Source organism: Echiichthys vipera (genome assembly GCF_963691815.1).
Source record: "Echiichthys vipera genome assembly, chromosome: 5".
Lineage (NCBI taxonomy): Eukaryota > Metazoa > Chordata > Actinopteri > Perciformes > Trachinidae > Echiichthys > Echiichthys vipera.
In genome coordinates this window covers 1,464,483-1,477,239 of record NC_139830.1, presented here as the reverse complement: position 1 = coordinate 1,477,239, position 12,757 = coordinate 1,464,483, and the positions used below count along the sequence as shown (strand labels likewise).

Genomic DNA, 12,757 nt, shown 5'->3' with positions numbered 1-12,757 from the left:
ATGCGGAGGTGGAGTGTTTACTGCAGATTTGGTCGATGAAAAGATTCAAAAACAGTCGACAAGACGCACAAAAACTCTGAGGTCTACGGAAAGATCTGGAAACAAAGCCACGCATCGCCATGACGTCATCAATGCGTGTGACGTGTTACGGCGTGATGACGTATAGACAGCAAGAAGCATTCTCCGAGGCCCAGGTAGTGTGAGTACAAACGGGCCTGGAGGGGGGGACAAGGACCCTAAAGCACGGGGCACGGGACGGAGGCACAGTGTGAGGGCGCCCTGAGACAAGTTTAAAGGCACGACGGTGAACGAGTTGAAGTTCAACAGAACAGAAAAGTGTCAAAGCTCCATCTTGGGCGTGTTAACAGTTATGGACGTGAGCCCAGAGGAGGTCGAGGTATTTCAGGAATCTAGAACTTTCTCCCGGTTTCTCTCTCTCTCCTGTGTCGAGCAGGAAGTTTCCCTCTCATTACCGGCCCGGCCCGGCTCAGCGGGACGTCCCGCCCCCCCGCCCCCCCCCTCTCCGTCTCTCTGCGGTCAGCAGCCGGACCGCAGAGCGTCACCTCTCATTTGTCTCTGAAACAATGGCGGTTATATAACCGCATTCCCCGAATACTTCCCCAAACACAGGCTTTAACCAGACCAACGCTGCTGCAGGGTTCGTGTGTGCGAGTCCGTCCTCTTACACTTCTGCAGGGTTCGTGTGTGCGAGTCCGGCCTCTTACACTTCTGCAGGGTTCGTCTGTGCGAGTCCGTCCTCTTACACTTCTGCAGGGTTCGTGTGTGCGAGTCCGGCCTCTTACACTTCTGCAGGGTTCGTGTGTGCGAGTCCGTCCTCTTACACTTCTGCAGGGTTCGTGTGTGCGAGTCCGTCCTCGTACACTTCTGCGTTCGCCTCTTTAAAAAGGGGTTCAGGGTTTTATAACCTGGACTTCCTCCGTGTGTTTCTGTGTCACGGTGGTGTGGTGTTCAGCACTGTTGCCTCACAGTGAGAGGGTTCCTGGTTTGAATCCCAGCTGGGGTCCTTCTGTGTGGAGTTTGCATGTTGTCCCCGTGTCTGCGTGGGTTTTCTCCGGGTTCTCCGGTTTCCTCCCACAGTCCAAAGACGTGCAGGTGTTCGGTTCATTGATGACTCTAAATCACCCGTAGGTGTGAATGGTTGTCTGTCTCTGTTCGTCTCTATGTGTCCTGTGATAGACTGGTGTCCTGTCCAGGGTGGACCCCGCCTCACGCCACATGTCAGTTGGGATCGGCGCAAGCCCCCCCGCGACCCCGACAGGGACAAGAGGGTGAAGATGAATGAATGAAAAATGACTAGTTGACCGTAAGAAAGCTGCGGTCCAGATCCACTGCACCTTCAGACCGCCGGGTCTGAGGGTGGACCGGGACTCTACTGCGGACCAAGAGACCAAGAGGAGAGGACGTCCTACCAAAGACAGAGACATGCTGCTCCAGGAGGGCCAATAGGAACTCTCTCTCTCTCTGAAGTGACTCTCTGGTCCTGGTCCAGGTCCAGTGGTTGGTGGAATTGGTCTAGACTTCGTTAGTGCTGGTCCAGTCCCAGCCTGATCCTGGTCTTGGTCCAGTGGTTGGTGGAAGTAGGTCTGGACTTGGTTAGTGCTCTATTGAGTCTTAACGACAGTGGTTGGAGTCACAGGAGGACGTTTGTGAACAGTTGTTCTTTGAGGTTCGATTGTTGAATCAATTGATTCAGTCCCAGCCTGGTCCTAGTCCTGGTCCTGGTCCTGGTCCTGTTCCTAGTCCTGGTCCAGTCCCAGCCTGGTCCTGGTCCTGGTCCTGGTCCAGTGGTTGGTGGAATTGGTCTGGACTTGGTTAGTGCTCTATTGAGTCTTAAAGACAGTGGTTGGAGTCACAGGAGGACGTTTGTGAACAGTTGTCAGATTGTATACGGTTTGAAATTATAACATCCATGGTCCTGGTCCTGGTCCAGTACCAGCCCGGTCCTGGTCCTGGTCCCAGCCTGGTCCTGGTCGAGTCCCAGCCTGGTCCTGGTCCTGGTCCGGTCATTGGTGGAAGTAGGTCTGGACACCTTTTGTTGCTCTTCCGTTGGTTTCACATCGACTCACATTAGAGCCAGGAGCCGGGCGAGGGGGTCAAAGTTCAGCCAGCCAGGAAAACTTCATTCATTTCCTATTGGCTCTGAGCCACACACACACACACACACACACACACACACACACACACACACACACACACACACACACACACACACACACACACACACACACACACACACACACACACACACACACACACACACACACACACACACACACACACACACACACACACACACACACACACACACACACACACACACACACACACACACACACACACACACACACACACACACACACACACACACACACACACACACACACAGACTCCATTAATGTTTCATTGGTTGTGACAGTCGGACAAAAGCCCAGCGAGGCCGAGCGGTGGAGCAGAGGATTCATGAACCCGTTGATCAGACGCCGTCCACAGCGCCGCCACGGTCCCGACTGCGCCGCGTGGCTCCCTGCTGAGTGTGTCACCTTTGGACCCGCCCACATGTCACCTGCCACATACCCAACATACCTGCACTTTCACTTCTGCGCCTGGAAAACCCGCAGAAGAAGAAGAAGAGGCGTGACTTCTGGGAAACGGAGGCAGAAAGCAGGAGAACCGGACGCCGCGGCGAGTGACGGGGGCGCCGTCAGGACGAGTCATGTGACACGTTCATCTCCACGGATACAACAGGATTTATCATTCAGAGAAACTCAGGGTTAAGTTTAGACACTAAAGGAGACGGTTAAGTTTAGACACTAAAGGAGACGGTTAAGTTTAGTCACTAAAGGAGACGGTTAAGTTTAGACGACTAAAGGAGACGGTTAAGTTTAGTCACTAAAGGAGACGGTTAAGTTTAGACGACTAAAGGAGACGGTTAAGTTTAGACCACTAAAGGTGACTGCTCTGACACATTAACAGTCAATAAACACGATGTCATGATCTTGAACCTGAAGTGAAACCACCTCCAAACACTCACACTCCAGGGTTCTGCAGACTCTCTGAGGACACGTGTGTATTACTGTGGAAATGGCTCCACCTGGTGTCTCACACACACACACACACACAGAGTGTGTGTGTGTGTGTGTGTGTGTGTGTGTGTGTGTGTGTTTGTGTATATATAGTAAGCTATACTTAAAAATAATCCCACAAAATGTGTGAAGACTTAGGCCCACTTGCACAGTTTTCACATAGTGATAGTTATTTTTTTGCTTTTACATTATAGTTCCTAACTTAACCTAAAAATTCCTAGCAAGGAGTCTCAGCTTCGGAGTGAATCCAGAACATTCCCAGAGAACTCTGAGCAGGGAACGGACAGAAACTCCTCTCTTAGTGAGGAGGCGTGGTCGACCCTGTTGCTAGGGATGAGTCATCACTTCAAAAGCTGTGATTGGTCGATCCTAAAAGCTAGATAACAAATATACTTTTGGTGATAACGGGCAAAGGATGGACGGACGAGGGCAAAGAATGGACGGACAAGGGCAAAGGATGGACGGAGAAGGGCAAAGGATGGACGGAGAAGGGCAAAGGATGGACAGACAAGGGTAAACAATGGACGGACAAGGGCAAAGGATGGACGGACAACAGCAAAGGATGGACGGACAAGGGTAAACAATGGACGGACAAGGGCAAAGGATGGACGGACAACAGCAAAGGATGGACGGACAAGGGTAAACAATGGACGGACAAGGGCAAAGGATGGACGGACAAGGGCAAAGGAAGGTTGTGACAGTGCTGTCAGTGTTTGGTTGATGACCCTGCTGATGGAGGGTTGGGACAGACCCGAGTCATCACTGCTGCACACCTCAGTGTTGTGATGACCTTCATTTAAGGTGGTATTGCATTATTGTGGCGTTGGGTTGGAGAACTGCGTGCTTCTCTACTGAGATCAACCACAAACATGATTCCTGCACGATCCACTCTGCAGCGTTTCATTAAGTCAGTGTCGTCCAGTGTTTGGAGAATCTCTCTCCGGCCTCTTCAGTCGGCCATTTTGTCCTCTGCTTAGGGAACTCCTTCAAAGTCCTCGTCCCTGCTCTTCACAGATCTCACCTTAAGATTAAGATTCTTTAGGAACAGCTTCGATCTTGACTGGGATCTTCACTTTTAGGGGAAACTCTAAGAAAACATCACCATTCTAAGAGAATTTGACCACTAGGAGCAACTCCCTGCACCGAGGGCGCACTCACACTGTCCTACCTCACCGCGCCAAAACCGTTTTTTCAGCTAGAGCCTAGTTCCTTTGACCAGTGTGAGTGCAACCGTACCGCGTCTAGGAGCGGCACGCTTGCCGTCCACGGCCCGTTTGGGAGAGGTGGCCTTTAGTAAAGCACGTTTGCACGTGTACGAGCACGAGCGTGCGCATGTGTACGAGCACGAGCGTGCGCATGTGTACGAGCACGAGGCCTGCGGCGGTTCTGAGGTCATTTCCTGTGCGCCTGTTGGGACATAGAAAAAAGAAGGAGGGACCATGCACGGACATTTCAAACAATGGCGGTGAAAGGTTCACGTTGGTGTGATGCGGAGGTGGAGTGTTTACTGCAGATTTGGTCGATGAAAAGATTCAAAAACAGTCGACAAGACGCACAAAAACTCCGAGGTCTACGGAAAGATCTGGAAACAAAGCCACGCATCGCCATGACGTCATCAATGCGTGTGACGTGTGACGGCGTGATGACGTATAGGCAGCAAGAAGCATTCTCCGAGGCCCAGGTAGTGTGAGTACAAACGGGCCTGGAGGGGGGGACAAGGACCCTAAAGCACGGGGCACGAGACGGAGGAACAGTGGGAGGGCGCCCTAATAGTCTTTAGGAACACGGCTCCTGGTTTAGATCCTAAAGATATACTGGAGTGTGTGTGTAGATTATTGTATTTCCTGTTTAAGACCAGCAGGTGGAGCCATGGCTGCGCGTGCCTCTCCCTCTGGCAGCCTGTGGTCGTAACAGCCGGAGGAGATCAGAAGCTGTCACACACCCTCCAAACAGTAAAGTCACACATTTGTTTCAATTGGAGACCGTTTTAATTTCCAGTGGAGCCGCATGTGTCAGAGGACGTGAGCGTGGGCTTCCTGCCATTAGTCTTATCTGTGTGTGTGTGTGTGTGTGTGTTCTCGTTCCTCCTCCTCGCCCACTGATGTGTTCTCACTCGAGCCGGGGGGAAGATTAGCAACAAGAACACGATTCATTTGACTTTCGAACCCACAAATGAAAACTCTGCAGATGTTACATTTGAAGTATCTTCACACTCTTTACACGTTCATGCTAGGACCATTAAATCAAATATAGTTGTGCACAAAAAAATCAACAACAATAGTGTTAGAGCAGGGCGTCGTCGTCCATGCGATAGACCGAGCCTGGGGCGCGTTCCTCTCTACGCTTTCCTCTGAGGCATCGCGGCAACGAGCAGCCAGTACAGAGAGTATCCCGTCCCTGCAGAGGAGACAAACACTCGGCGTTAACATCAGGAAATCCACCGCCTCACACACCGAGTCCGTCTCTTTCACCAGAGATGCTGATTTTAACACGAGTCAGACGGAGCACGGTGGTGGCGTGGGGTGGGGGGGGGGGGGGGGGGGGGGGGTACTGTTGTTATTGTTGTGTTGTTGAAATAATAAAATAAAAGATGTTAATCATAAAAAAATTAAACTCTGGGGCATTTCACAAGTCACATGATCAACTGTTCATGTATTTTCTAAAAACTCACAGCCTCCTGAGTCCTGAGGGGGGGGCAAGGACCCTAAAGCACGGGGCACGGGACGGACGCACAGTGGGAGGGCGCCCTTAAAGACTAGCCTCCTGAGTCCGTCCTGATCTCTGAGCTCCGTTGTGTTTCACTCTCAGATCAGTCTGGTGACGTTTGAGCAGTTTGAACCGATCAGCGTTGGTTTCTTTGGTGTGTTTAAGTGAAACAGAAGAGACTGTTGAGTGTGAACAACATGGAGGCTTCCACAGATGAGATGAGCAGCTATGGAGCGAGCCGCTCACTAACTCTTTGTTCTCTGGATCCTTCTGTTAAATATGGACCGGGCTCCTGAAATTGGGCCTTTGGCTCCTAGAGGACACTTTAGCACACGTTTATGCTCCTAGAGGACACTTTAGCACACGTTTATGCTCCTAGAGGACACTTTAACACACGTTTATGCTCCTAGAGGACACTTTAACACACGTTTATGCTCCTAGAGGACACTTTAGCACAGGTTTATGCTCCTAGAGGACACTTTAACACACGTTTATGCTCCTAGAGGACACTTTAACACACGTTTATGCTCCTAGAGGACACTTTAGCACACGTTTATGCTCCTAGAGGACACTTTAACACACGTTTATGCTCCTAGAGGACACTTTAACACACGTTTTGGCTCCTAGAGGACACTTTAACACACGTTTATGCTCCTAGAGGACACTTTAACACAAGTTTATGCTCCTAGAGGACACTTTAGCACACGTTTATGCTCCTAGAGGACACTTTAACACACGTTTTGGCTCCTAGAGGACACTTTAACACACGTTTATGCTCCTAGAGGACACTTTAACACAAGTTTATGCTCCTAGAGGACACTTTAACACACGTTTATGCTCCTAGAGGACACTTCAACACACGTTTATGCTCCTAGAGGACACTTTAACACACGTTTATGCTCCTAGAGGACACTTTAGCACACGTTTACGCTCCTAGAGGACACTTTAACACACGTTTAGGCTCCTAGAGGACTCTTTAACAAACGTTTAGGCTCCTAGAGGACACTTTAGCACATGTTTATGCTCCTAGAGGACACTTTAACACACGTTTATGCTCCTAGAGGACACTTTAACACATGTTTATGCTCCTGTTTTCGAGGCAGATTAAAGTGAAACAGAAGAGACTGTTGAGTGTAAACAACATGGAGGCTTCCACGGATGAGATGAGCAGCTATGGAGCAAGCCGCTCACTAACTCTTTGTTCTCTGGATCCTTCTGTTGAATCTGGACCGGGCTCCTGAAATTGGGCCTTTGATCCGTAAATTCACGTTAAACACAAAGGGAAAATCTCCTTTACCCACATGTTGTTTACTTTCTGAGCTTTGCCTCCACGCTGTTAGCACGTCACACGCTTCAGTGATCTGATTGGTTGGTTTGGCCCGTATGTTGGTGACAGACAGATGGTTTATCCAATCAGAAACCAGGATTTTCACCCCTTCCCCAAAGATCTTTAAACCAGAGTTCAGATGGATCTGTTGAGACCAGGAGAACCAGGAGGACCGATCCACCTGGAGGAGTCAGGTTAAAAAAACGGAGCATTTGGCATCAAGACGCCGATGCAGAAAAATCCAGTTAATGGCCTGAGACTCATTTGGTGTAGTTAAACATCTGGAACCAGACTCTGGGCTATTTGGTTTTGTGTGTGACAAAAATAGAAAACAGCAACATGGATCATTTGTGTGCATAGTTGGGATGCAGACTGGAGGGCGAGGAAACACTTCCCCCATCTCTGCAGTGGAGTTTCTATCCAACAGATTCCTGTCCCTGCGTATGCTTACTCTGCAAACGAGGACCTGAAACACAACTAAGTGCAAACGAGGCGGGTGTCTTCTACGAGTCTGGAACCGCTCTGATCTTTGACCTCCTAGTTTACGTTATCGTGAACGAGGCCAAGAGCTGCTCGATGTAGTTCACAGGAAAGATGAACTCTTGAAAGCTGAAATTAAGCCTTTTATTAGACAGGAAATGGGGTGAGAGAGAGAGGGGGGGGCATGCAGCAAAGGGCCGCAGCTCGGAGTCGAACCCGCAGCCACTGCCTCAAGGACCTTTAGGGCGCACTCCCACTGTTTCCTCAGTACCGTGCCCGAGCACTCTCCACGGCTAAAGTCTGGTTCCTTTGACCAGTGTGAGTGCAACCGTACCACGTCTAGGAGCGGCACGCTTGCCGTCCACGGCCCGTTTGCACGGGTTCAAACAGGCTCAAACAGACTCCGGTCTCCTGGAGCTACTGGGCCGGGTCTGACCAACCTGGCAACCCCACTGCTGGACTTCTTTTTTGTTGTTGCGACTACGATCTGGAGACTCTAGGTGGAGCTGTTCTGCTCATTCTCCAGATTCAACCTTTAAACATCAGACTTATAAACCTTTACCCCTGAAAAGTCTGCACACGTTACCTGCTATAGCTAGCGTCATGGTCGCCCGGTAGAGCACGGCGTCGACGGTTCCTCCCTTGATGTGGACCGGCAACCCGTTGTCCTCCTGTAACCGTGGAAACCACATGGTGAAAAACAGTGCGTGCTAATGTGTTAGCTGATATCTCCCAGCACTGGGAGCTGGAGCGAGATGAAACATTAAGTGGTTGTATAACTCCAGTGAAGCCTCGGTGTCACGGAGCTCTTACAAATGTGTGTTCGGGGGAATTTGGCCGAGCAGCTGCGTGAATAATGATGTTTCTGGATGTTGTGATGAAGGAATCGCTGCCAGTCTAAACAAAGGCCGTGGGATCGGAGAGAGAGTTGGATATTTCAGTGATGGGGATTTGAACGTGGCTAAATTGAGGTTGGGTTAACTCGTGACTGCTCGTCAAACCCGACATTAAGCAACATTTTCTGTGGTATCAGAAACTCTACGCACCTGCTCCCAAATAACAGACGAAGAAGAGAAACATATGTGTAAGTAAAACCACTTTTGATTGGTCTTTAATGTAACAGGTCAACAGGAAGTGCTTGGGCATGTTCGATGTATTTGTGCTACGTCAAAAACTAATGTAATGTGTACAGTGTTGTGTCACCTGGAAGAGTTTCTGGGCCTCGGGGACTTTGTTCTTCAGCTGCCTGGCAGAGCTGCTGAAGGCACGGCGGGCCACAAGTGGAACTTTCTGGAAACACAAAGAAACAGGAAGCTTAGTTTGGAAAACTGCCTTAATGAAGCTCAACTCCTAAGGGCGCCTTTCCCACTGTGCCTCCGTCCCGTGCCCCGTGCTTTAGGGTCCTTGTCCCCCCCTCCAGGCCCGTTTGTACTCACACTACCTGGGCCTCGGAGAATGCTTCTTGCTGCCTATACGTCATCACGCCGTAACACGTCACACGCATTGATGACGTCATGGCGATGCGTGGCTTTGTTTCCAGATCTTTCCGTAGACCTCAGAGTTTTTGTGCGTCTTGTCGACTGTTTTTGAATCTTTTCATCGACCAAATCTGCAGTAAACACTCCACCTCCGCATCACACCAACGTGAACCTTTCACCGCCATTGTTTGAAATGTCCGCGCATGGTCCCTCCTTCTTTTCTCTACGTCCCAACAGGCGCACAGGAAATGACCTCAGAACCGCCGTAGGCCTCGTGCTCGTACACGTGCGCACGCTCGTGCTCGTACATGTGCAAACGTGCTTTATAAAAGCCCACCTCTCCCAAACGGGCCGTGGACGGCAAGCGTGCTGCTCCTAGACGTGGTACGGTTGCACTCACACTGGTCAAAGGAACCAGACTTTAGCCGTGAAACGTTTTTGGGCACGGTACGGAGGCACAGTGGGAGTGCGCCCTAACATGGGCTGATCTGGACTTGTAATGTCTGCTGTACATGCAAACATCCACACGGGCACACCCGCCCGTTCTGTTCCACCAGTGTAACAGGGTTATTCACCGTTTTTGGGGCGACAGATGCTCGATCACAACTGCTGGACGTAGCGATGCCAACATCGGCGTTCTGCGCTGGCGTCAATACGTGCATAGACCCCGTGGGTAGCATGTGGAGGTTTTAGCTGTTGGAGGGAAACTTAGAGCTTCCATGACCCGTGTAACTGCTTCAATCAGACACGGACGTGCTCTGCTGCAAACATCCAGTCGTGCCACACGCGTAGCCCATTTGGTTTGGTTCATTTCCCCCCATTTCTTTGGATTGCTGTGGTTTCCATTCAAAATGGAAATGAAGAAGACTTTATGCTTTATTTTGGAGCTGTTAAAGCATGGGCTTTTATTGTGAAGGACTGAAGTTTGGTCCTGGATGTTTGGACAACATTGATGGGCTTTTATTGTGAAGGACTGAAGTTTGGTCCTGGATGTTTGGACAATATTGATGGGCTTTTATTGTGAAGGACCAGCAGCTCCAGTGTTTACGGAGAGGAGATCTAAAGGGTTAGCACGCGGCTAATTCAGCGTGTTAGCGTGTTAGCATCATCTCGTAAACACAGAGATAAAATAAAAGGTCAAAAAGACATTTGGTTACAAAAGTAAGAAGTTCGACTTTCGTTTTACACCTTTAAATGAACCGAACACAACACACCATTGTTTATATTTGGAGTTAAACAAAAACGTTCCAGCATGCCCCCCCCCCCCCCCCCCCCCCGTCAGTCTCGACCCCGACTGATTTCCAGACACTTCCTCCATCAGGAACCTTCTCATCTTGCTTTGTCACTGTTTTCCAGTCCAGACTGCATTTCTGTGGTTTAGCGGTCGTGACCTTTAAGCAGAAACGTGCCAGAGAGACTTAAAAAAAGAAAGTGTGAAGCTCTCAGACAGCAGATGGAACCAGGCGTATAAAGAAAAACCAGGGTTTCATTCCCTGGTTACCGGATAAATGCCTTTAAACCCAGAGTCCTGCCGTATTTACCAGCCTGCTGACTTTCATCCACCAACTCATTCCAGTGTTTTTACCTCAGGGCGCCCTCCCACTGTGCCTCCGTCCCGTGCCCCGTGCTTTAGGGTCCTTGTCCCCCCCTCCAGGCCCGTTTGTACTCACACTACCTGGGCCTCGGAGAATGCTTCTTGCTGCCTATACGTCATCACGCCGTAACACGTCACACGCATTGATGACGTCATGGCGATGCGTGGCTTTGTTTCCAGATCTTTCCGTAGACCTCGGAGTTTTTGTGCGTCTTGTCGACTGTTTTTGAATCTTTTCATCGACCAAATCTGCAGTAAACACTCCACCTCCGCATCACACCAACGTGAACCTTTCACCGCCATTGTTTGAAATGTCCGCGCATGGTCCCTCCTTCTTTTTTCTATGTCCCAACAGGCGCACAGGAAATGACCTCAGAACCGCAGTAGGCCTCGTGCTCGTACACGTGCGCACGCTCGTGCTCGTACACGTGCAAACGTGCTTTACTAAAGCCCACCTCTCTCAAACGGGTCGTGGACGGCAAGCGTGCCGCAGTTATGCGTGGAGCGGTTGCACTCACACTGGTCAAACGCACGAGGCTTTAGCTGAAAAACCTGTTTTGGCGCGGTGCGGTAGGACAGTGTGAGTGCGCCCTGAAACCACCAGGAATGAACCTCCCACGCTGCAGATTGTTCACATTAAAGTGTAATCCCGGCGTACTTGCGTCCCACGGTCTTTTTTGGCGTAAATATACATCAAATAAGCGATGGAGACTAGTTTTAGTTGATCTCCGTGTCTGGAGAAAGCCCAGACAGTCGCTAACAGCTCCAAAGGGCTAACACTGATTAGCTCGGGGTGGTGCTCTTTAACGCACCCAAAACGCCATTTTTTAAATTAATATAACAGCAAACCTCTGCAGCAGCATGAGAAGAGTCACTACACACACAACAAAGCAGCAACAACGTCGTTAGTGAACCCAGAGTGAATTGAACTCCAGTGCGTTCGGTAATCGACTTGTTTGGGCTGCCGCTCAGCCGACTGCTAACGCTGTTAGCATTGTGAAACAGTCTTTTAATAAACTCTGGCTTCACTCTCTACGCTGATGGTGCTTTGTTGTGTGTGTAGGGACTCTTCTCATGCTGCTGCAGAGGTTTGCTGTTATTTTCAGCAGCATTAGTGGTTAAAAAAGACCTTTGAATGCCTTCACCGTACTGCCCCGAGCTAATCACTGTTAGCCACGTCCGGCTGTTAGCATCTCTCCTGATTTCTACCTTAAAACTGTCTCCATGGTTACTGATGATCAAAGTGCAGGAAAAGACCCTGGAGGAGGATTTAACGCTGGAATTTCAACTATTAACGGAGAAATCCAGGAGAGATGCTAACAGCCGGACGTGGCTAACAGTGATTAGCTCGGGGTGGCACGGTGAAGGCATTCAAAGGTCTTTTTTAACCACTAATGCTGCTGAAAATAACAGCAAACCTCTGCAGCAGCATGAGAAGAGTCCCTACACACACACACACACACACACACACATGAGAAGAGTCCCTACACACACAACAAAGCACCAATGGGCTCCTTCCACTGTAATGGACTTTACTATGAGAGGAGCTGGTGCAGGGGCCAGTAGGTAAGTCTTTAAAACACTCTTTAATAAACTCTGGCTTCACTAACTACACTGATGACGCTTTAACATGTTTTTTTTAATGATATGTTTTTATGTTTCACACTGATTTTTCCGTTGAACGACGGAAACACGACGTGAAAGAGGAAGAGAGAGTCAGACGTCCAGGTGTCGTCTCTCTGGTTGTGATTAAAGATATTTTAAAGCTTTAATTTGAAAGGTTTTCTGTCTCTCTTCCTGTTTTTTAATCCTCAGGAGAACGAAACTCATGCGACCGCAGCAGCAGCTGGCCACCAGCACGTCTCTGCGTTCTGTGTGTGTGTGTGTGTGTGTGTGTGTGTGTGTGTGTGTGTGTGTGTGTGTGTGTGTGTGTGTGTGTGTGTGTGTGTGTGTGTGTGTCTGTGTGTCTGTCTGTCTGTCCTTCTGTCTGTGTGTGTGTGTGTGTGTGTGTGTGTGTGTGTGTGTGTGTGTGTGTGTGTGTGTGTGTGTGTGTGTGTGTGTATGTGTG

The 12,757-nt window shown here is 49.8% G+C and overlaps 1 protein-coding gene across 1 annotated transcript in view; it reads right to left on the bottom strand.

Moving 5' to 3' along the window:
* Nucleotides 1-5,069: 5,069 nt before the first annotated feature.
* The window catches only part of cox7a1 (cytochrome c oxidase subunit 7A1), a 9,094-nt gene continuing 1,406 nt past the window's right edge, over nt 5,070-12,757 (bottom strand). Inside the window, exons 2-4 of the mRNA XM_083913638.1 lie at nt 8,821-8,907; nt 8,204-8,288; nt 5,070-5,501 (exon numbers count right to left, since the gene is read on the bottom strand). Of these exons, the coding sequence (XP_083769764.1) occupies nt 5,443-5,501; nt 8,204-8,288; nt 8,821-8,907 (231 nt within the window). The 3' untranslated portion in view covers nt 5,070-5,442. The remainder of the gene's footprint in view (nt 5,502-8,203; nt 8,289-8,820; nt 8,908-12,757) is intronic.